Source organism: Rhinopithecus roxellana, chromosome 14 (assembly GCF_007565055.1).
Source record: "Rhinopithecus roxellana isolate Shanxi Qingling chromosome 14, ASM756505v1, whole genome shotgun sequence".
Lineage (NCBI taxonomy): Eukaryota > Metazoa > Chordata > Mammalia > Primates > Cercopithecidae > Rhinopithecus > Rhinopithecus roxellana.
The window spans coordinates 70,124,692-70,150,643 of NC_044562.1; the positions used below are offsets into that span (position 1 = coordinate 70,124,692).

The 25,952-nt window shown below is 38.8% G+C and overlaps 1 protein-coding gene across 2 annotated transcripts in view; it reads left to right on the forward strand.

Annotated features, from left to right (window-relative positions):
* The window catches only part of PDE11A (phosphodiesterase 11A), a 482,346-nt gene that overhangs the window by 162,662 nt on the left and 293,732 nt on the right, over window positions 1-25,952 (forward strand). For both annotated transcript variants that reach the window (XM_010382456.1, XM_010382461.1), the window contains one exon: window positions 19,987-20,076. In XM_010382456.1, coding sequence (XP_010380758.1) covers window positions 19,987-20,076 — 90 coding nt within the window. The remainder of the gene's footprint in view (window positions 1-19,986; window positions 20,077-25,952) is intronic.

The window sequence follows — 25,952 nt, forward strand, 5'->3', positions numbered from 1 at the left end:
AAGCCATTTGGACTGGCCCCTTTTCTGAGAATGATTCTTTTACAAGTCTCTTTGTTATTTCTGTGGTGACTATTTTACTCAGAAATTTTGAGGTCTTCTTGAAGAACTTGATTCAGTTCTTGATTCAGTTTTGTTAATTTATATTTTGCTTAAAATATACAAGTTTACATCAGATTTGCAAATATTTAAGTTTGAGATTATGGCAAAAAATGTCTATTATAATTCTTTTAGTTTTCTTCTGTAGCTGTGACTCTATTTCCTTTATCACTTCTGTTTTAGTATATTTTCGGGGTTTTTCCCCTCTGATTAAACTAGCTAGTGATTTATTTGCCTTATTGCTTTTCCTTACATGAGCTATTTCTGGATTTATTTATCAATTCTAATTGTTGTTTTTTCATTTACTATTTTCTACTTTTATTTTAGTTAATTCTTTCCTTCTGCTCTCTTTAGGCTTATCATTTATTCTTTCTGCTTACTTTGTATGTAATTGAGCCCTTAAAATAAATAGCTGAACCATTAAGAGAAAGGAAGCAATAAAGGAAAGGCTGAGACTCTGTTGCAGACAGAATATGGGTGGAAAGTAGAAACCGTGAATAGGGGCAAGAAAGTATTTTGGCTTCGAAGCTAGCATCTTAGTTTGTAAGTTAGACTGTTCTAGGTTACCAAATGAGAAATCTTGCTGAATTACTGATGACTCATGTAGACAGTTTCCTCTCTGCTATTTTGGATGATACTCCGGTTTGTTAATAAATGATTGATTGGCCCTTCACAAAGTTCTGTTTTTTAGGCCAAACTTTAAAGCTCTTTTTGTCTTCAAGGCTATCCATTAAGAATGCCCTGAATTTACTAGGTACCACTTTTGTGTTTTAGTTGCATAGATACAGTTTATGAATTTTATCAAGGCTTTTACACTTATAATACCCATTTTAGGTACTATTACATTAATTAAATATTAATGCTCTAAGCATATTTTTCAGAGCCTTCTCTGGTTTAAACTCCACTGGAGAATATTACTGGAAATTAAAAAATAGTATGGTTTATTATCCATGTCATTTGTGTTGCGTTTGGATGATGAATTATTTTGGAAATTAAAAAAAAAGATATGTAAGTAGAAGAATCCCCTCTGGGTCTCATGTGTTTCTCTAAATAGCAATTTTATATTTCCTTATTATTTTTCCTGAGATTATTACATATCTTCCACAGTGTCTGTAAAATGCTAAGCCACAGTCTTAAATATTGGAGGTATTTTCTGATGAGCTTCTAATGAGATTTTTAAAAATACTGTATGTGGTATGAAAATGGTCACACTAGTGTAGTTTGAAAAAGACTAGCATTTAATATGTGCAAGACATATTTATATCTTACATTTTAAAAAGTTAAGACAAAGGAGCAAGTTGGGATGGTTAGTTAGTGTGTTTAAATTTATACTTTTTCTGGATGGGAAAAAAAGGTTACTGGGTTCTTGTCACATTGCAAGGATGAGAGGATCTTGGCTACTGTTGCAGCAATGGTGAGAGATCTGGGAACTGTTTCCAGAGATGGTGAGTGATGGCAGTGCTGGACTAGGGGCAATCAAGGCCATGGGAACAGAAGTTTCTAAAGCTCCTGAATTGCTTGTGCCTACATCCGGATAGCAATCAATGATGGCTCCCAGGATTTGGAACTGGGTGATTTGAACTTTAATGATTTTTTTTTTTTTTTTTTTTTTTTTTTTTGGCACATATGGAGGAGGAAACCCTCTTTCTTTTGGAAGAACAGGGAAATTTGAGATGATAAACTTGGTTTCGGAATGCTGAGTTTGTGGCAGTATAAGAACCTTCAGGTTGGCCAGGCCCGGTGGCTCACGCCTGTAATCCCAGCATTTTGGGAGGCCAAGGCGGGCGAATCACAAGGTCAGGGGATCCAGACCATCCTGGCTAACACAGTGAAACCCTGTCTCTACTAAAAATACAAAAAAAAAAAAAAAAAAAAAAACTAGCCGGGCGAGGTGGCGGGCGCCTGTAGTCCCAGCTACTCAGGAGGCTGAGGAGGGAGAATGGCGTGAACCCGGGAGGCGGGGCTTGCAGTGAGCTGAGATAGCGCCACTGCACTCCAGCCTGGGCGACAGAGCAAGACTCCGTCTCATAAATAAATAAATAAATAAATAAATAAATAAATAAATAAATAAAAATTTTAAATAAAATAAAAAGAACCTTCAAGTTGAAATATCCTGTAGGCACCTGGTGATGTGGAGCCAGAGCACAGAGAAAATGTCAGCACCAGAGAGTCCACTTTGAGAATCGTCCCAGCGGTAACTACTGAAGATACAGATAAAAGGAAGGGACTTTGGTGCCAGTTCAGTTACTATGGTTGAATTCAGAGTTCAATTCAGTCTAGGACCAGGAATACTAAAATTAGACTATAAGATAGAGGAAGCAAATGTTTTCAGAGCTCAAGTTGTGTCTGGATTAGAGACTGAAAGATAGGTCTGGGAGGTAGCAGATGTGACTAATTAGAAGTGGGGTTAGTGATGTAGGAAAGTGAAATCAGAGGCAGAGGGAATTTGTGACAGACCAAAGTTCAAGAGCAGAAGGAGGAAGTCTTCTCAGCTGCCTTAAATATATGGCAGTACTGAATTTGTTGTCTTTTCTGACTCTTGCTCAAAGGTTAATTCTTGCATAGACAACCCACTTTATTTTGTAATATTTGTAATATTGTGGAAATAAATAAATCCTTAGAGGGAGAATGTAGAAGGGGGTAGTTAGAAGACCAAAGACTGAACCTGGGAATATAACTTGAACATGAGTGTCAGAAATGTAGAAAAAGATTAAATAGGGGTGTATAGTCCATGGAAGCCAAAGTTTCATATACAGGTGGTGATCAAGTGTTAAAGGCTGCAGAAAATAAGAATGTAGAATAGTTGATGTATTTCATGTTCGGGTAATTGGGACGTCATAGACAGGCCACAGCCAGCCATTTCTGAAGACTGCAAGACCATAAGCAAAACGACAGGGAGTGAGGACATGAAGCCAAGCAGATGTAGATTACACAGTGAAGATGGAAGCAATACCAAATGAAGGGAAACACTCCTCCTTTGAAGGGACAGGAAGGATCTAGACATAGGAAAGGGTGGGAATGCAAAATGGCACAGCCACTTTGGAAGACAGCTTAGCAGTTTCTTGCAAAGCTAACGATACGCTTACCATGCAATCCCACAATTGCGTTCCTGTATATTTATACAAATGAGTCAAAAAATTATGTCTACAAAAAAACTGGCACATGAATGTTTATAGCAGTTTTTTTCATAATTGTCAAATCTTGGAAGCAGTTGAGATGCTCTTCAATAGGTGAATGGATAAACAAACATGGGTATATCCAGTTAATGGAATATTAGTCAGTGATAAAAAGAAATGAACTATTAAGCCATGAAACGATGTAGAGGTACCTTAAATGGATACTGCTAAGTAAAAGAAGCCAATCTGAAAAGGATATATGCTGCGTGATTCCAATTATGTGACATTCGGGAAAAGGCAAAGCCACAGAGTCAGTAAAAAGACTAGTGGTTGCCAGAGATTTAGGGAGAAAGAGGGAAGGATTAATAGGTGAAGCACAAGGAATTTTTAGGGCAATAAACTATTCTGTATGATACTGTAATGGTGAACATGTACCTTTGTCAAAATCTGCAGAACGTGTGACACAGAGAGTGAACCTATTGTAGACTGCACTTTAGTTAATAATGTGTCAGTATTGACTCATCAGTTGTAACAACTGTACCACTCTGATGTAAGATGTTAATAATAGGGGAAACTGTGTGTTGGGCAGGGTCCATGGGAAATCCCTGTGCTTTCAACTTAACTTTTCTGTAAACCTAAAACTGCCCTAAAAAAAAAAATCTACTTCTTTAAAACAAAATTTTAAAAGGAATAAAGTACTGATATATCTTCAATATAAATGGACCCTTAAAACAGTATGCAAAGTGAAAGCAGCCAGACACAAAAGGCCACATGCTGTATGATTCTGCCTTTATGTAGTGTCCTCTATGAACCAGGAATTATAAAAAGGAAGGAGTTTGATAAACGAGACAGTGAAAGAAAGCCTTCTGCTACTAATAGGAGGAAATAATGTGAATATATTTCAAATTTAAAGAAAAACTTAGGCATTTCTCATCAGAAAATAGTCTAAGAGGAAATTTTATGTTCACATGTTGATTGTGATATAATAAGACTTTTCTAGCATTTCAGGGTGTTGATACGTTGACACCTTGACTAAGTTACTCTATTGTGTAACTTCCTGCATTTATTTGTGCTGGGTAAGTGGGGAATCATAATGATTTTTTTTTTTTTTTTTTTTTTTTTTTTTGTGATGGAGTCTCACTCTGTCGCTCAGGCTGGAGTGCAGTGGTGCGATCTCGGCTCACTGCAAGCTCTACCTCCTGGGTTTATGCCATTCTCCTGCCTCAGCCTCCCAAGTAGCTGGGACTACAGGTGTGTGCCACCACGCCTGGTTAATTTTTTGTATTTTCAGTAGAGACGGGTTTTCACCATGTTAACCAGGATGATCTCGATCTGCTGACCTCGTGGTCCAGCCGCCTCGGCCTCCCAAAGTGCTGGGATTACAGGCATGAGCATAATAATCTTAATAACTAAAACTCAAGAATGCCTGGATCAAACAGTAGCTCAAACCAACTTTTTGCAGAAGCTATGAGTTACAAAGGCAGATGGAATAAATGGGCAGGATGATATATGTAGGTCAACCTGCTTATAAAAATAACCTTGGCAGAGTTATATAGGCAGATATCTTTGTAAAAGTTCCTCACATTGTGAGAGGGAGTAGGCCAAGGTTACTGAGCCATAATATTTATTCATCTTAGACAAAACACTCATAGCTTGTAGGCCTAATGGATTGTATCAAACAGATGACAATTACTGTTTGATTATCAATTAAGATTATCAAGTAAGATTCATGAATTGTGAAAATGAAAAATGTTTAATATTCTTAGCACATAAAGGGTACTTACTGAGCAATAAGTAATAGATGAATGTCCACTAAAAGATAAGCAAAATAAGCAAAAGAAGCCATATTTAAAAATGCAGACAACCAACAAATTATGAAAAGTGTTCAATCTATTAATCAAACAGATGTCACTTAATACAAAAATGAGTATTGATTTTATCCATCAGATAGACAAGATTTTAAAAGAATGATAATACCCAATGTTTTATGAGTTGGAGTAAATGAATCCTCTGATTACTGTTAGTGGGAGTATAAATTGGTAGAGCCTTTTTGGAGGATGATTTGGCAGTAGTAATTAAGTGTTTTTGTGCACATATTCTTCAACCTTGAAATTCCACCTTTAGGAAACTGTCAAACAGAAGTATTGTCCAGGTGCATGAAGATTTATTTGTAAGAAAGTTGACAGCAGCACTATTTGTAATAAAGAAAAATTAGAAACAATGGCAATGTCTGGTAACAGATACAACTATCCCCTAGAATATTCTGCAGACATTAAGATGAATGAAGTAAGATCTCTTCGAATTAACATGTAAAGATTTCCAAGATACATTGCCAAGTGAAAAAGAAGGTATCAAAAATAACTTATAGTGTGATCCCATTTATGTTTACAAACAACCCTAAAACTAGATATTGTGTGACTGTAGCCATAAAACATCCAGAAGAATACACTACAAATGCTAGCAGGGTTGCACCTTGGGAAGGGAATGGGTAGTGGGACAGGAAATTGAGGGGCAACTGTCATTACTTTACTCTGTGCACTTCTATACTGTTTTCTTTTAGCAAAAAGTAAATGTGTTTATATTGTTAAGGATTATTTTAAAGGGTACGTACACTCCAATGAATTAATATTAGTAAAGCATTTGGAATATTGCCTGGTACAGAAAAATGCTATATAAGTTGTGTGTTGAAAAAAGTAAGTTCCAATATCAATGTTTTACTCTAAGAAAATAATAATGGGATTTGGAAAGATTTAATTTCAAGGATGTTTAACCCCAGGATTATTAATCTAAACTTGGAAGCAACCTAAATGTCCAATGTTGTATGATTGACTAAGTAAACTACATTAATCCATACCATGAACAGAGTATTTATGGTAATTTTTAACACTTTCTTGAGGTATATTTTACATATCATAAAATGCACGCATTTCAAGTGAGCAATTCAATGACTTTTAGTAAGGTACAGCCATCACCATGAATCAGTTTTAGAACACACTACCAATAAGATCCCCTATGCCCATTTACAGCAAATCCTGTTACTGCTTCTAACGCAGGCAACCACTAATCTACTTTCCTTCTGTATAAATTTTACATTTCTGGACCATCCAATGGGATATTTTGCATCCATAGAAACTGGTCATAATAGATAATATTAAGTATAGGATTAGCCTATTTGACTTTATGTGAAAGGAAAAAGAGAAGAAAACTTGAATGATATATTCCAAAATGTTAATAATGGTTACCCTTGAGTGGCAGAAATATGGGTACTTTTTTTTCTCTTGAAATCTATGATCAGAAAAAAAATTATTTTAGAAAAGATATGGGTCCTGCAATAGATTCCTTCAGGGTTTTCCCTGAGTGTCTGAAAATAAGAGGGTGGGAATAAGAAACTGCCCCCAGACATGAGAAGGTTATTTCCCTAAAGTTCTGGGGGGTGGATATAGGACCAAATAGAAATAAGGTTGTTGAGCGATACGAGTAGCACCTGCATAATTCAAGCACTCAGTAGACCAGAGCCTCTAAAAACTCAAAGAGAGCAGGTGTTGATGCTACTAGGCTACTTACCAGGAACTGAATTCAGCCTCTCTGCCCCTGGATAGCCTCCTGGGGATATTTTAGCCAACACTAGCTTGTAGGAGGGGGGCTAGAGTAGTCGAAGGGGCTCATTCCAACCTCCCTGGGATTCCAGCTTTAGTACTCAGGTACAGAAGTAGAAGCACCTCAATCTCCCTGTCCTAAGAAGGGAACATGGAAGAAGAGTGATGGGGGCGCCTAGACAGGAGAAGGGGAGCCTGTAAAGACTCACGCTTTAGGATGTGTTCTGCCCCAAATTTGGACCAGTGAGGAGCCCACCTTGGGTTTGCTTTCCTTGTTTCCTTCCCCACATCTCTGCCTCATTATCTTGTCCTTGTTTCTGTCTCCGACAAACAAAGCTTCTCCTCCTTTTTTATTTGCCCTCTTATTCTCCATTGTCTTTTGTGAATGAAGTCTCCCACCCTATTCTTCAGAATGTCAATTCTCATAGTGGACAATTTCAAAAGGCATGTAATTGGATTATCTATTCCATTACAATATTTTCTTTTTTTTTTTTATCTTTTTGGAGATGGAGTCTCACTCTGTCACCCAGGCTGGAGTGCAGTGGCACAATCTCGGCTCACTGCAACCTCTACCTCCCAGCTTCAAGTGATTCTCCTGCCTCAGCCTCCTGAGTAGCTGGGACTAGAGGTGCGTGCCACCATGGCCAGCTAATTTTTGTATTTTTGGTAGAGTCGGGGCTTCACCATGTTGGCCAGGCTAGTCTTGAACTCCTGACCTTAAGTGATCCACCTGCCTCAGCCTCCCAAAGTGCTAGGATTACAGGCATGAGCCACCGCGCCTGGCCCCATTACAATTTTTAAAACAAAGTTTGTATTTTATATTTATTTGTATCTTTTGGAGTCTGTTTCCTTTGAAGAGGGCACAACACTGGTAGAAAAAGGCCTGCCTTAGCGAAGGGCATATATTTTGGCACAAACTAACAAGAGTCATTTATGATTCTGATTCCTAAAATAAAAGCTCCATCTTTTATCTTTATTGAATTTGTGTAGAAACAAAATTGCAATGAATGAAGCTACACCTTTGGAAGCAGGGCTTTCTTCTGGAATCTCTGGAAAACTCCAAACTCATTTAAAAATTATTTTTAGTATTATATTCCTAAAAAGGCTCTGAAAGTTTTTCATCGTATGAAAATAATGCGACTGCTTTCATTTTTTGGTATGTTACATTCTAAATTACTCTACTTAAAGAGTTTATTCAGCATTTGAGTCACAACTATCTTAAAACATCCCCAGTTCCAAATCAGTGGGCTCCAAATCAGTGAAGCTTTATTATATAGTTACTGCCTGAGGGCAGAAGTGACTTTCAAAGTCCTATTTTCAGAATCTACACAAAGGGAGAAAGTGTTATCTGTAGGTGGGAAAACCTTTTTTCACCTGTTCATTTAGCTGACAATGATGTGGCTCTTCAAGCTGTTTTGCCTTCTACAAGTAGGGTCCACGAACGGGATGGCCCCCTTCACTAAGATTCTCTAGTGTAGACCACCAGCATTCTTTAATGATGTACAATTGGACCAGACCACACAATGGGGCTTTAATAGCCTTTCTCTGTGGCTTGCAAGTTTGAAAAGGCTGGCTACCTACTGTCTTTTTTTCTGTACATTGATGGAAGGCCCAGTGCTCAAATTCTATGCATATTAGTGATATTTTAATGAGTTCCCAGGGCTAAAGTGACTTTTTTACACTGTTTAATGATTTTCAGTTTAACTCTGTTTCTGAGTGGGATGTTGTAAAGATTAATTAGCCAAGGTTCATAAAGTGCTTTCAAGCCTAAAAGTGCTGCACAAGCATGTACAGACTCATTAGCTTCTTAGTCATTAAGGTTTTTTAGACCTTTGTCATTCTGAAACTACATAGTGAAGGCCAAATTAGTTGAGTTTTTTTTGGAAATAAGGGACTTCAGAAAGAGCAGAATAGAGTAATATGTGTATATATATATATACACATATACATTGTGCAATTGAGTCTGACCCCAGAGGGTTGAATTGTCATGCCAATGAATGACACAGGGTAGAACATTTCTTACGTCAACAAACATTCTCTCTCAGTTTGCAATGAGTCATGAAGGTATATTATTGTCTCCATCCACAGTAATGTTTGGCCAATATATACATTGGAGGTTACCATGATTCAATTAAGCCTTTGATTGAGGCTGAAAAATTACAAATTGGCTACCAATGACATAAAGAAGACCTAAAAGAAACCAGAGACAAAGGCAGATAATCTACCAAGAATTTGATTGGCAGCTGGCTTTTTAGCAGCATCAATTGCACTTGATAGGGGAATAATACCCAACTACCTTACCTTTTAAGATTGATTATAAAATAAACATATTTTCATATGTTTATTTACCATATAACTAAATAAAAAACTAAAAGCATTTACCACCAACACTAAAAGATACTCTAAATGATTGTCTTTGAGAAAAATAAAAGTAAAACTATATCACAGAAAGAACGAAGGAGATGTTGGAAGGAATGAGGAGGAAAAAACTGGTACACATGTGGGTAAATCTAAGCAAACATTAATAATAGCAATAATAATAATGTCCAATAGGGCCAACATTTGGAAAGCCTTAACAGGGCATTGAAATTTGAACTTTAGCCTGTATTTTTGTGAAAATATTGAAGGAGTTTGAGCTGTCTAGTAATCATCTCGGGGATATAGTTGAAACTAGTGGCAAACTTGAAAATAATAATGGTGTCATGCAATTTAGTGTATGGACTGCATGTTAACCGAGGGCCTGATGGGAGAAGGCAGTCAGGAGGCTCTTGTTAAATTGAGCTGATCTGTGCATTCCCAGTACAGTGAGTAGGGTGTTCATTTTGCCATTTGCTTTTGTTTGGATGCTGTTATAGAAGCATTAACTTGATAAATTGGAGTACACAAAACAAGACAGCAGGAGTCTCTTTTGCCATTCAAAATGCCAAGTTAAATGCCTCGTAATTGGCTTCAAATAGCAGAGCTTTCGTTGTTTTTCATCTCCACTAAAAGATAAGAATTGGAAGTATATTGTGATATGAGGGGTTTGTTACATTTGTATGAGAAAATTTCATGAAAGTGACATTTGCTAGATGTGTAAAATGGACGAAGATTGTGGAGTTGCTTTTCCTGAGGTTGTGACAAGTAAATACCATTCATCTGTCAGGACTAAATTCAGGGATGCTTTGTCAGACACAATGGGGTAGATGAAAAGAACTAATACCAATCTGATTTGCAGCTTTCTTGATAGTACATTGTACTATTCATGAAGAATAGCTTATACTGTTTGGAAAAAGTATTTGCACATTCTAAATTTTTAGATGAAAAACTAGGTTTAACAGAAACATGATTGGATGAGGATGAAGAGATTTGCGATTGACTGACGGTTTGATGTTGGGCTGTTCCTAGGCTCCCAGGGACACTGCAGTGTTCCCACTGGGCTAAGACTGGAACCTCTCTAGCCATGTGTGGAACACAGCCTGGTTCCCGGTCCCTGATTCATTTTCCACTCTATAGCTGGATCCACACCACAGGACCCTCACCTGTGGGCCCAGCTTTGCCACAGCCCCTATCTATGAGCAGTTCTGTGTCTCCTTAAAACATTGTGCCTCACATTTCATACCGATGGGCCCCTTCTTTTCTTCTGCCATTTCCCTCCCTTTCACTACCAAGAGTATAAGCTGATCCTTAAAGCTCCACCTGGAGTCGAGGGCCTTGCTGCCTGCTGACAGGCTCGGTTTCTTTTCTGCCCAGACTTTGTACTCTGGCCTTCATAACCACACTCTGATGCCTATCAATGTGGTTTGCTCTCAACCTAGGATTGCCCTTACACCAACTGCTAGACAAATTGCCCCATGAGAATGGTTGCCTTGTTATCTCCAGAAACCGGATTTTGCCTGCTCTATCAGAACTGCTTTCTGCTTCTGCAGTCTCCTATGACTGCTCATACGCTGGAGTAATGGACTGCTAGTCTTAGTAATCTATCTTGCATTGCAGTTAACCAGACTATCATATTAGTGGTATGAAAGACATGTATGACTTTGGGAAGCAGGAGAATGTAGACTTTAAGAAGGTAGATCTGGGGGGCGGAGCAAGATGGCCAAATAGGAACAGCTCCAGTCTCTAGCTCCCAGCGTGAGCGACACAGAAGACGGGTGATTTCTGCATTTTCGACTGAGGTACTGGGTTCATCTCACTAGGGAGTGCCCGACAATCAGTGCTGGTCAGGTGCTGAAGCCTGACCAGGGAGAGCTGAAGCATGGTGAGGCATCGCCTCACCTGGAAAGTGCAAAGGGGAAGGGAATCCCTTTTCCTAGCCAGGGGAACTGAGATACACAACACCTGGAAAATTGGGTAACTCCCACCCCAATACTGCGCTTTACCAAGGGTCTTAGCAAACGGCACACCAGGAGATTATATCCCACACCTGGCCAGGAGGGTCCTATGGCCGCAGAGGCTCCCTCATTGCTAGCACAGCAGTCTGTGATCTAAGGGCAAGGCAGCAGCAAGGCTGGGGGAGGGGTGCCCGCCTTTGCTGAGGCTTAAGTAGGTAAACAAAGCCTCTGGGAAGCTCCAACTGGGTGGAGTCCACAGCAGCTCAAGGTGGCCTGCCTGTCTCTGTAGACTCCACCTCTGGGGACAGAACACAGCTAAACAAACAAAAAAAGCAGCAGAAACCTCTGCAGCCGCAAATGACCCTGTCTGACAGCTTTGAAGAGAGCAGTGGATCTCCCAATATGGAGTTTGAGATATGAGAACGGACAGACTGCCTGCTCAAGTGGGTCCCTGACCCCTGAGTAGCCTAACTGGGAGACATCCCCAACTACGGGCAGACTGACACCCCACACCTTACATGGCGGGGTACACCCCTGAGACGAAGCTTCCAAAGCAAGAATCAGACAGGTACACGCGCTGTTCAGCAATATTCTATCTTCTGCAGCCTCTGCTGCTGATACCCAGGCAAACAGCGTCTGGAGTGGACCTCAAGCAATCTCCAACAGATCTACAGCTGAGGGTCCTGACTGTTAGAAGGAAAACTAACAAACAGGAAGGACACCCACACCAAAACCCCATCAGTACGTCACCATCGTCAAAGACCAGAGGTAGATAAAACCACAAGGATGGGGAAAAAGCAGGGCAGAAAAGCTGGAAATTCAAAAAATAAGAGCGCATCTCCCCCTCCAAAGGAGCGCAGCTCATCACCAGCAACGGATCAAAGCTGGTCAGAGAATGACTTTGACGAGATGAGAGAAGAAGGCTTCAGTCCATCAAACTTCTCAGAGCTAAAGGAGGAATTACGTACCCAGCGCAAAGAAACTAAAAATCTTGAAAAAAGAGTGGAAGAATTGATAGCTAGAATAATTAATGCAGAGAAGGTCATAAACGAAATGACAGAGATGAAAACCATGACACGAGAAATACGTGACAAATGCACAAGCTTCAATAACCGACTCGATCAACTGGAAGAAAGAGTATCAGCGATTGAGGATCAAATGAATGAAATGAAGCGAGAAGAGAAACCAAAAGAAAAAAGAAGAAAAAGAAATGAACAAAGCCTGCAAGAAGTATGGGATTATGTAAAAAGACCAAATCTACATCTGATTGGGGTGCCTGAAAGTGAGGAGGAAAATGGAACCAAGTTGGAAAACACTCTTCAGGATATCATCCAGGAGAACTTCCCCAACCTAGTAGGGCAGGCCAACATTCAAATTCAGGAAATACAGAGAACACCGCAAAGATACTCCTCGAGAAGAGCAACTCCAAGAAACATAATTGCCAGATTCACCAAAGTTGAAATGAAGGAAAAAATCTTAAGGGCAGCCAGAGAGAAAGGTCGGGTTACCCACAAAGGGAAGCCCATCAGACTAACAGCAGATCTCTCAGCAGAAACTCTACAAGCCAGAAGAGAGTGGGGGCCAATATTCAACATTCTTAAAGAAAAGAATTTTAAACCCAGAATTTCATATCCAGCCAAACTAAGTTTCATAAGTGAAGGAGAAATAAAATCCTTTACAGAGAAGCAAATGCTTAGAGATTTTGTCACCACCAGGCCTGCCTTACAAGAGACCCTGAAGGAAGCCCTAAACATGGAAAGGAACAACCGGTACCAGCCATTGCAAAAACATGCCAAAATGTAAAGACCATTGAGTCTAGGAAGAAACTGCATCAACTAACGAGCAAAATAACCAGTTAATATCATAATGGCAGGATCAAGTTCACACATAACAATATTAACCTTAAATGTAAATGGACTAAATACTCCAATTAAAAGACACAGACTGGCAAACTGGATACAGAGTCAAGACCCATCAGTCTGCTGTATTCAGGAGACCCATCTCACGTGCAGAGACATACATAGGCTCAAAATAAAGGGATGGAGGAAGATCTACCAAGCAAATGGAGAACAAAAAAAAAGCAGGGTTGCAATCCTAGTCTCTGATAAAACAGACTTTAAATCATCAAAGATCAAAAGAGACAAAGAAGGCCATTACATAATGGTAAAGGGATCAATTCAACAGGAAGAGCTAACTATCCTAAATATATATGCACCCAACACAGGAGCACCCAGATTCATAAAACAAGTCCTTAGAGACTTACAAAGAGACTTAGACTCCCATACAATAATAATGGGAGACTTTTACACTCCACTGTCAACATTAGACAGATCAACAAGACAGAAAGTTAACACGGATATCCAGGAATTGAACTCATCTCTGCATCAAGCGGACCTAATAGACATCTATGGAACTCTCCACCCCAAATCAACAGAATATACATTCTTCTCAGCACCACATCACACTTATTCCAAAATTGACCACATAATTGGAAGTAAAGCACTCCTCAGCAAATGTACAAGAACAGAAATTATAACAAACTGTCTCTCAGACCACAGTGCAATCAAACTAGAACTCAGGACTAAGAAACTCAATCAAAACCGCTCAACTACATGGAAACTGAACAACCGGCTCCTGAATGACTACTGGGTACATAACGAAATGAAAGCAGAAATAAAGATGTTCTTTGAAACCAATGAGAACAAAGATACAACATACCAGAATCTCTGGGACACATTTAAAGCAGTGTGTAGAGGGAAATTTATAGCACTAAATGCCCACAAGAGAAAGCTGGAGAGATCTAAAATTGACACTCTAACATCACAATTAAAAGAACTAGAGAAGCAAGAGCAAACACATTCAAAAGCTAGCAGAAGGCAAGAAATAACTAAGATCAGAGCAGAACTGAAGGAGATAGAGACACAAAAAACCCTCCAAAAAATCAATGAATCCAGGAGTTGGTTTTTTGAAAAGATCAACAAAATTGACAGACCGCTAGCAAGACTAAGAAAGAAGAAAAGAGAAGAATCAAATAGACTCAATAAAAAATGATAAAGGGGATATCACCACCAACCCCACAGAAATACAAACTACCATCAGAGAATACTATAAACACCTCTATGCAAATAAACTAGAAAATCTAGAAGAAATGGATAAATTCCTGGACACTTACACTATTCCAAGACTAAACCAGGAAGAAGTTGAATCCCTGAATAGACCAATAGTAGGCTCTGAAATGGAGGCAATAATTAATAGCCTACCAACCAAAAAAAGTCCAGGACCAGATGGATTCACAGCCGAATTCTGCCAGAGGTACAAGGAGGAGCTGGTATCATTCCTTCTGAAACCATGCCAATCAATAGAGAAAGAGGGAATCCTCCCTAACTCATTTTATGAGGCCAACATCATCCTGATACCAAAGCCTGGCAGAGACACAACAAAAAAAGAGAATTTTAGATCAATATCCCTGATGAACATCGATGCAAAAATCCTCAATAAAATACTGGCAAACCAAATCCAGCAGCACATCAAAAAGCTTATCCACCATGATCAAGTGGGCTTCACCCCTGGGATGCAAGGCTGGTTCAACATATGCAAATCAATAAACGTAATCCAGCATATAAACAGAACCAAAGACAAAAACCACATGATTATCTCAATAGATGCAGAAAAGGCCTTTGACAAAATTCAACAGCCCTTCATGCTAAAAGCTCTCAATAAATTCGGTATTGATGGAACGTATCTCAAAACAATAAGAGCTATTTATGACAAACCCACAGCCAATATCATACTGAATGGGCAAAAACTGGAAGCATTCCCTTTGAAAACTGGCACAAGACAGGGATGCCCTCTCTCACCACTCCTATTCAGCATAGTGTTGGAAGTTCTGGCTAGGGCAATCAGGCAAGAGAAAGAAATCAAGGATATTCAATTAGGAAAAGAAGAAGTCAAATTGTCCCTGTTTGCAGATGACATGATTGTATATTTAGAAAACCCCATCGTCTGAGCCCAAAATCTCCTTAAGCTGATAAGAAACTTCAGCAAAGTCTCAGGATACAAAATTAATGGGCAAAAATCACAAGCATTTTTATACACCAGTAACAGACAAAGAGCCAAATCATGAATGAACTTCCATTCACAATTGCTTCAAAGAGAATAAAATACCTAGGAATCCAACTTACAAGGGATGTAAAGGACCTCTTCAAGGAGAACTACAAACCACTGCTCAGTGAAATAAAAGAGGACACAAACAAATGGAAGAACATTCCATGCTCATGGATAGGAAGAATAAATATTGTGTAAATCGCCATACTGCCCAAGGTCATTTATAGATTCAATGCCATCCCCATCAAGCTACCAATGACTTTCTTCACAGAATTGGAAAAAACTGCTTTAAAGTTCATATGGAACCAAAAAAGAGCCTGCATTGCCAAGACAATCCTAAGTCAAAAGAACAAAGCTGGAGGCATCACGCTACCTGACTTCAAACTATACTACAAGGCTACAGTAACCAAAACAGCATGGTACTGGTACCAAAACAGAGATATAGACGAGTGGAACAGAACAGAGTCCTCAGAAATAATACCACACATCTACAGCCATCTGATCTTCGACAAACCTGAGAAAAACAAGAAATGGGGAAAAGATTCCCTATTTAATAAATGGTGCTGGGAAAATTGGCTAGCCATAAGTAGAAAGCTGAAACTGGATCCTTTCCTTACTCCTTATATGAAAATTAATTCAAGATGGATTAGAGACCTAAATGTTAGACCTAATACCATAAAACCCCTAGAAGAAAACCTAGGTAATATAGGCATGGGCAAGGACTTCATGTCTAAAACACCAAAAGCAATGGCAACAAAAGCCAAAATTGACAAATGGGATCTAATTAAACTAAAGAGCTTCTGCACAGCAAAAGAAACTACCATCAGAGTGAACAGGCAGCCTACGGAATGGGAGAAAATTTTTGCAATCTACTCATCTGACAAAGGGCTAATATCCAGAACCTACAAAGAACTCAAACAAATTTACAAGAAAAAAACAAACAACCCCATCAAAAAGTGGGCAAAGGATATGAACAGACATTTCTCAAAAGAAGACATGCATACAGCCAACAGACACATGAAAAAATGCTTGTCATCACTGGCCATCAGAGAAATGCAAATCAAAACCACCATGAGATACCATCTCACACCAGTTAGAATGACAATCATTAAAAAGTCAGGAAACAACAGGTGCTGGAGAGGATGTGGAGAAATAGGAACACTTTTACACTGTTGGTGGAACTGTAAACTAGTTCAACCATCATGGAAAACAGTATGGCGATTCCTCAAGGATCTAGAACTAGAAGTACCATACATCCCATTACTGGGTATATACCCGAAGGATTATAAATCATGCTGCTCTAAAGACACATGCACATGTATGTTCATTGTGGCACTATTCACAATAGCAAAGAGTTTGAATCAACCCAAATGTCCATCAGTGACAGACTGGATTAAGAAAATGTGGCACATATACACCATGGAATACTATGCAGCCATAAAAAGGATGAGTTTGTGTCCTTTGTAGGGACATGGATGCAGCTGGAAACCATCATTCTCAGCAAACTATCACAAGGACAGAAAACCAAACACCACATGTTCTCACTCATAGGTGGGAACTGAACAATGAGATCACTTGGACTCGGGAAGGGGAATATCACACACCAGGGCCTATTATGGGGAGGGGGACGGGGGGAGGGATTGCATTGGGAGTTATACCTGATATAAATGAGGAGTTGATGGGTGCTGACGAGTTGATGGGTGCAGCACACCAACATGGCACAAGTATACATATGTAACAAACCTGCACATTATGCACATGTACCCTAGAACTTAAAGTATATATATAAAAAAGAATTACCAATAAAAGAATAATTTTAACAAAAAAAAAAAAAAAGAAGGTAGATCCTAGGGTTAGGCAGCTTGGATTCTAAATTCAGCTTCACCATTTACTATCTAAGTGACATCGTTAAGATTTGTAAAGGGTCTGATTTTACTATACTGTACATGCAAGCTAGCAAGTTAGTCTGCCACAGTCTCATGGATCCTGAGAGAAGACATGAGACTCCTGGATCAGTGACAAAAAAAAGCTTATTACTCACAACAATAGCAATAGTTTGAGCATCAGCATTTTTGCTGGTTCCTTGACCCCAGTAATAGCACATATAGTAGATTGCATGACAGCAGAGGAACCTCAAATGTCAGCAACCCAAATCTTTTATAATGAACAGTGAGCTTGCCTGACCTCTGTCTAGAGGGAGATATTGTCTTTATTATACTGGATAGTAAACACTTCTGTTCTTTGCTCTGAAAGGAGACAGTATCTCTGTCTTCCAAGGCTGTTCGTTGTATAAGCATTCCCAAAAGATACAGCCAGTGCCTCTCTTTGCCACATGTGCAGAAACATAAAATATCCATAGAGAATTATCTCCCAAGAACTTTGGGTAAGTTCTTAAAGCCTCAGTTTTCTCATCTGCAAACTGGGATTAATGGTAAAACATAAGTGAATATAAAACAGATATAGTGCATATACAATGCTTAACATCATCCCTGACACATAGCATCATGCCTGACATGTTGACAGAAGGGCTTAGCCAATGTCAATTACTATTATAAATTATTTTTTCTTGAATAAGGTGCAAGCATGTTTACTGAATTCTTTGTTTTCTCTAGTAAATAGAACATTGCAGCTCAATGATGTTTCACATTATTTGAATCACCAAAGATTAGAACCAAAAAAGACCATAAACCTGGCATTTATAGATAAGAAAATAGGTTCAAGAGCTTATGTGATTTGTTGCATTTCATACAGCAAAACTGTAAAAATAACAAAGATTATTTGGTTTAAAATTCAGATTCTTTTTAATTTCACATAATACCTGGACCTCAGTAAATATTGGAATTACAAATGAAGTGAAGCAAGCCTATGATATATTAGAAAACATTTCACATGTTCATTTGGTCACTCCCCTCTTACTTGCTTGACTTACCAACCACCTTAAATTTGTCCCCTGAAGGCAAAAATAAATAAAACAAATAAGTAGTGGAAAGTTAAAATAAGTAACCCACATCTCTTCCTTGCTTTTATCCCTGCTATAGTCACTGTCTCCATGGCAGAAAAAAAACAAAGAGCCAAAAACAAAACCTCCAGAAAACTACAAGAAAAGTGCTTGCTGTATGTGTAGGTGATATTGAAAGTGGTCCCATTCTGCCTAAAGGCAGGGAAATTCTAATGGACTATCTGGCAGCTTTATGCCAATAGCTTTATCTTGGTTTATGGACAAACTTTCTAAGGCATGAGGGGGAGTAGCAAGAAAGGGGAAAGTTGGGGGTAACAGAAATAACATCTAGTTCCAGAAGGCAATATGTGAAAATCCAGAAAAGGAATTTATCCCAAAAACATCTGCAAAAATCATTTATTTTTGTACCTCTTCTTAATTCTGATCCCATTGTTTCTCTGTCTTCTTTAAAAATGAAGTCATAGCTTTAGTTTTTATATGGCTCTGAAATTCTTTCCAGGACTGTAGGTCAGAGTTGGTCATGCCCAGGTAACCAAAGAAAGATTTTAATAGGACTTTCAGTGATAAGGAATGTGAATTGCCCTTCATCTTTTGTGCACCTCAAGTCCTCTGCATAATTACCTTGCACTCCAGGTGATTCTGTTCTGGATGTCCCGGGTGCTTCACAAGTGCTTCCTGAGTTGGTGAGGCTGCCGTCATCCCTCACCCACAGTGGGCACTGCACTGCCCTCTGCTGGATATAGCAGGAATTGCTCTATTTTGCCAGGGCTTTGTACCTCTTTCTAGGGCACCATTGTGGGTGTGTGTGTGCGTGCGTGCGTGTGTGTGTGAGAGAGAGAGACAGAAAGAGAGACATAGAGAGACTATGATATAAACATGCTTTTTCCCTCTTGCTTTAGAGAAGTCCCAAATATGTCACTTGTTTCATCTACATTGTGAAGAATTTATGGAAATAGTTCTTTCAGTTTTTACTTGGAGCATTCTATCTCTCTGGAATCAGAGATTTTGGAGATGAATTTCTTGAGAGTGCAAGACAGTAGTAAAAATCCCTATGCCTAAACCTCCATGACAAGAAAGTCTTTGTTAGGAGTAGGCCCATCACGGCTGGGTGTTTCTGCCGATAGGAGGACTTCTCCATCACAGGCTCCCAGCCTTTCCTCATCAGGCTTCTGCAGAAGCATCCCACCAGTATGATTTGTGTCCAGTTATGTCTACACAGTGGCAGACACAATTAGAGCTCTTTTACAGAAGGCTGCCAGGCCTGCTGACCGCACTGGGCCCATCCTGACAGGCATGTTTAAAATTGGTAGTGGATAGGTCTAGAATCAAGCTGAAATCCCTGCTACAGATGTGAATTGTGTGCCATATACATATGGTATATGCCATATGCCAACAAAAGAATTGACTTATATCCTGCCTACCTCCAAATGTGAGTATGGGCACATGCCTTAAATTCCAGGTGTATCACAGTTCGTTTACTTATTTATCCTTCTTTTATCCAAGAAGCAATACAAGCTGCTTTAGGCACAGTTCCTATGTCACAGCCCTCATAATCTGTTGCTTCACTTTATGTCTTCATAGATGTGAATTCTCTAGTTAAAGACTGATTTACAAAATCTTTTAGTTAACTTTGAAAAATATTCATTCTGAAGTTAAAATACTGTATCAACAACTCTCTGTACTCAATCTCTATAGATGCAAATAAAGTATTACAATCAGGCATATAGAGGAAGTGTGGAATTTAGCGAGGGATGTATCAATGTTCTTATGTTTTAATGTTCTTACTGCTCTCTTCGTCCCAGGTTATGCAGATGTATCTTCCATTTTGTGGAATCGCCATATCTAACGCTCAGCTCTTTGCTGCCTCAAGGAAAGAATATGAAAGAAGCAGAGTGAGTAAATAAAAACATTGTTGACTTTCCTCAATACTCTCTTTCTGGTTTCTGTAAGTCATTATGTCTTTTAAAAACAGCCAATGAATGATCTTTGAATAGTACAGGAATTTTTTTTATTTGTATAATTCTGCAAGGCTGTGGTTGAAGATACACTTTAAGCAATAAGCCCAAATGGAAGTGGATACAAATTATCTGTTGTTATTTGGGGGAAGGGATACAAGCTTCTTTTAAAAATGAAATTGGCTGGGCACGATTGCTTACGCCTGTAATCCCAGCACTTTGGGAGGCTGAGGTGGGCGGATCACGAGGTCGCGAGTTCAAGACCAGCCTGGCCAACATGGTGAAACCTTGTCTCTACTGAAAATACAAAAATTAGCCAGGCGTGGTGGCGGGCGCCTGTAGTCCCAGCTACTCGGGAGACTGAGGCAGGAGAATCGCTTGAACCGGGGAGGCGGAGGTCACAGTAAGTGGAGATCGCACCACTGCACTCCAGCCTAGGTGACAGAGTAAGACTCCGTCTCAAAAAAAAAAAAAAAAAAAGAAAATTAATATCACATCTATACTGTAAGGCCGCAGATCAGTCCTTGCTTATTTATGGCTTTGAAGCAATAACACAATTTGGTGATGCTTTTACAATTAAGTTCTTTAAGAAGCAAGTTATATTACAAACATGATCTTACCCCCACTTCCCAGATTTTATTTTTGAATTGGAACAATTTTTGGATTGAAACAATTTTTGAATTGAAAGGGTTTCTGAAAGTGCCCCTCACTAGATACTTGGAACAATAATGCAAAGACTATTTTATAGTATTATAAAGAAACACTTAGAGAGATCTTTTATACTTTCAGGAGCTACAGATCTAAGTTGCAAAAAAGGCAAAGTCTAGTACTCAAAAAATGCTAAATTATCAAATAGAGATTAAATTATATTATACTCATTCTAATTTTAAATATAGGAAGATTACTGTAACAACTTAGAAATATATTTAACAAAATGATGTTCAAAAGGGTTTGAAACCCTTAATTAATCTGGGCATCAAGTTGATTAAAATTTCATTTGCTAATTATTATGATTTATGGATATTTTTTATCAGTAAACAGATGAACAGAGTTGACTAATATAGCCATGGTCCTTAGCATGGCATACCACATCTTTTCTCTGATTTGATCTTCTTTTCATCTTTAGCCCCATGTCTTACCATGCTCCTGCTTTCATCTGGCACTCCAGCAATATAGTCCCCAATTTCCAGCAAACAATCTGTTTCATTTGATCATACCTTTAACCATATTCATGCCTCTGCCTTCAATGCCTCATGTCAATCCCACTCCTTCCAACCACACCATCTGCCTCACACATTCTTCAGGACCCAGCTCAGCCTTCTGATTAATCTTCATTTCTACACTTATGGTTTTGCCTTGTATCCACTACCACTATTCTATTATGAATACTTAACACACTGTATTATATATTTAAGGAGGTCCCACCTCTCCAACTACATTTTGAACTCCTTAAGGGAAGCTTCGTGTATGATTAATCTTTACATTCTTGTGTATGGCACAATTAATTTATTCATTCAACAAGTATTGATTGTGTAGTTCCCTTTCACATGCTGTCTATCCAAATCCCTGCCCTTATGGAACTTACTATTCATGAGAACAATAGATAATAGATAAAAAACAAATTTTTTAAATTGCGTAGTATAGGTAGCGATAAATACTGCAAGGAAAAATAAAGTGAGATAAAGGGATAAAGGGTTGAGGAAGGTTGGGTTGGGAGGACGTTTATTTTAGAGGGTGATCAAAAAGGTCTCTATAAGGAGATGATCTATAAGCAGAAACTTGAATGAAATGAAGGAGCAAAGCCACATGAAGGTCTGGGGAGAGCATTTCTGGCCATGGAAATACCAAGTACAAAGGACTTGGGTCAGGAGAAAGCTTGGTCAGTGTGTTTAGAGAGCAGAGAGAAAGGGGGGAGTGAAAGGGAAAAAAAATAAAATGAGGATGTGGAAGCAGGCCAGATGGTAGAAAAGCCTGTGGGCATGGCAAGGGCTTTGGCTTTCATTCTGAGTGCAATGGAAAGCCATTAGACGATTTTGAGCTGAGTCTGACTTACTTTTAGTAGAGTTCACTCTGGCTTCCCTGGAGACAATAAACTGGCTGGGGAGGGAGGGAGAAGGCTGAAGCAGTGAGAAGACTTAGGAAAGAACTGTATTGAAGTCAAAAAATAATATGGCTGGGACTAGGGCAGTGAGAAGTGGCAGACTTCCTCCAAAATTGGTGAAATCTATGGGGCTTACTGATATGGGAAATGAGTGAAAGAGACTTGTGGCTGGCACAGCTGGCAAGTAAACGGTTCGATACAGGAGTCTAAAGTTCTGGGGAGATGTCAGGACTGGAGATTGAGATTTGGAAACCAGCAGCATATAGAGGCTATTTAAAGCCAGGGATCTAGCTGGGTTAATTTAGGGATGGATATGTAGATGAGAGAATGGAAAGCTCCAAGGACACGCCCAGGAGCGAAAGAAGGTCACTAGAAGGAGGGGCAAAAAGCAGATACTCGTTTCCTGGAAGGCAAGTGGCATCAAGAAGCAGGACCTATTCAACTGTGTAAAATGTTTCCAACAGGCTTTGTATGAGCAATAAGGCTGTTTATTTCACCTGGGTACAGGCGGGCTGAGTCTGAAAAAGGAGTCAGCAAAGGGTGGTGTGATTATCATTAGTTCTTACAAGTTTGGGATAGGCGTACAAAGTACATTCTTAAAGGTGGGGGAGAATATCACAAAGTACCGTCTTAAGGTTGGGGAAGACTATATCGTATCAGTTAGGGTAGGGCAGGAACAAATCACAATGGTGGAATGTCATCAGTTAAGGCTATTTTCACTTTTTGTGTGGATCTTCAGTTGCTTCAGGCCATCTGGATGTACACGTGCAGGTCACAGGGGATATGATGGCTTAGCTTGGGCTCAGAGGCCTGACAGATATTATCCCAGATTTTCTTCTCTTTTTCTCCTATCCTGGAGCTAGTCTGCATTGTTATTTGTAAAACTTCCAACACTCGTTAATAAAGCAGCAATTTTAAATTAGAAAAAATAAAATTACTATACTGTGATTTGTCAGTGCAAGACTCAAGGCACAATTAGTTTTTCCTCTGAGGTAAATGTTCTTGTATATGGATCCCAGAGGCTCACTCCATGCAATCATAACAAATTGAAAAGTTAAATAATTGTTCAGTTAATATGATCCATCTGAAGAAATAGTCTAGATGATTAAAGAAATAATGTTTTCTCCATTAATAACAGGGCATTTTGCTTGTAATTACTCAGAAAAGTGTCTTATTTTTAATATCTGAACATGAAATTTTGTGCATTGACTCCTTACAGAGATTTGCTGTCCAAATGCCAAATAGCAAGATTCACTTAAAAGTTTTTTCACCTTTTGATGTTCCTGTTTGCTTTGGGATCCTGGAGCAATATGGTCCTTAGCTCTGTTCGGTCTTTCTTTAGAGATAATGTAACCACCCAGTGGGTTCACTTTGCCCACTGCCTAGACAAAGCCAATTTCTCAAGGCAGGGGAATTGCAATAGAGAAAGATTAATTCACCGAGTTGGCTGTGTCCGAGACCAGAGTTTAATTATTACTCAAATCAGTCTCCCCAGATCAGAGTTTTTAAGGATAATTTGGTGGGTGGGGGAAGGCCAGTGACTAGGGAATGCTGATTGGTTGGGTTGGAGATGAAATCATAGGTAATTGAAACTGTCCTCTTGCCGTGAGTTAGCTCCTGGGTCGGGAAGGTCACAAGATCAGATGAGCCAATTTATCGATCTGGGTGGTGCCAGCTGATCCATCAGGTGCAGGGTCTACAAAGTGCAGGGTCTGAAGCACTGATCTGAGGAGCAGTTTAGGAAGAGTCAGCTGTATGATTCCTAAGCCATAATTTCTGATTTTGTGGCTAATTTGTTAGTCCTACAAAGGCATTCTAGTCCCCAGAGAAGAAAGAGGTTTGTTTTGGGAAAGGGCTATTATCACCTTTGTTTTAAACAATAAACTATAAACTATGTTCCTCCCAAAGTTAGTTCAGCCTATGCCCAGAAATGAACAAGGACAGTTTGGAGATTAGAAGAAAGATGGAGCTGGTTAGGTCAGCCCAGTGATAATTTTGCAATGGTGGTTTCAATAACCCTACCCAGGATATTTGGTCCTCTTTCAGTTGCTCAGTGAACTGGACGTATTTCGTGGATTTCCTAACTCATTCAAATGTCTTTTCTTTTCTTTCTTTCTTTCTTTCTTTCTTTCTTTCTTTCTTTCTTTCTTTCTTTCTTTCTTTCTTTCTTTCTTTCTTTCTTTCTTTCTTTCTTTCTTTCTTTCTTTCTTTCTTCTTTCTTTCTTTCTTTCTTTCTTTCTTCTTTCTTTCTTTCTTTCTTTCTTTCTTTCTTTCTTTCTTTCTTTCTTTCTTTCTTTCTTTCTTTCTTTCTTTTCTTTCTTTCTTTCTTTCTTTCCTTTTCTTTCTTTCTTTTTGAGGTGGAGTCTCACTCTGTCGCCCAGGCTGGAGTGCAGTGGCGAGATCTCGGCTCACTGCAACTTCTGCCTCCCAGGTTCAAGTGATTCTCCTGCCTCAACCTCCTGAGTAGCTGGGACTACAGGCGTGCACTACCACGCCCGGCTAATTTTTTTGTATTTTTAGTAGAGACGGGGTTTCACCATGTTGCCCAGGCTGCTCTAGAACTCCTGGCCTCATGGATCTACCTGCCTTGGCCTCCCAAAGTGCTGGGATTATTGGCATGAGCCACCATGCCCAGCTACTCAAATGCTTTTTTACCTGAATAGATTCAGAGAAGAAATTTTCATGTTTCAATGGTTTCAGGACAAATCAAATTCATTATTGAAGTTGAAAATTAGTCATGTCCCTGAGATGATGATTAGCACCATGATGAATAGATGTGAATTTGACAATTCATGAAATCCTTTTGTGAGAGATTAGACTTGAGATTGCACCTCTTTCTACATTCTATTGAATCAAGTGCCCTCTGGGAATTCACTGTCTGTGTAATTTTCTGATTGCTTTCTGAGAGAAGCATAATATCTACCATGTGTACATAACCTACTATTCTTAAATCTCTGGAAACATCCATGTCATTAAAAATTCCAAGCAAATATTATTTATTTTTATTTTTTATTTTTCACAAATGTATGCCTGACCTGAGCAAACAAACATTATTTCAATGCAAAAAAAAAAAAAAAAAAAAAAAATGCAGCTTATTTCTTAGCTGGAGAAAATCACGGGTTACTGCAATTTAATTTTTAAATAAGTACACAGTTTTCAAGTTAGAGCTTCAGATTTTTTTCTAAGTCGTGTGCTTTTCGTTCTGCTGTTTAAAAAAAATTAATGTGTTTCTTTCCTGATATATAAATATCTAAATGTTCTCCTGGACAGTTTGGGATAAAGCGGTATGTCCTCTTGTGTAAAGGAATTAAGGAGGGTATATATGTATGTGTGTACATATATATTTATTTTTATATATGGAGGGTATATATATTTTATATATGAAGGATATGTATATATTATATATATAATATATGTAATTTATATATTTATATTTAGCAAAGACTAAATGTAAATTACATATATATATATTTAAGAATCTGACCCTTAATTAGCATTCACCTCTCTAATTCTTTCAGAGTTATATAAGGGATGTGTATTAGTGAAAATGTCTGAAGTTTGACCAAGAATCTGTTTCTTCCTGATAGAGAGGAAGAGCTGCTTTGTAATTTTCAGAAATCAATGTGCTTTGGAGGTATTCATTATTTATAAAATATTGTTTTTTGTTTGTTCGTTTGTTTGTTTTTGAGAAAGGGTCTCACTCTGTTATCCA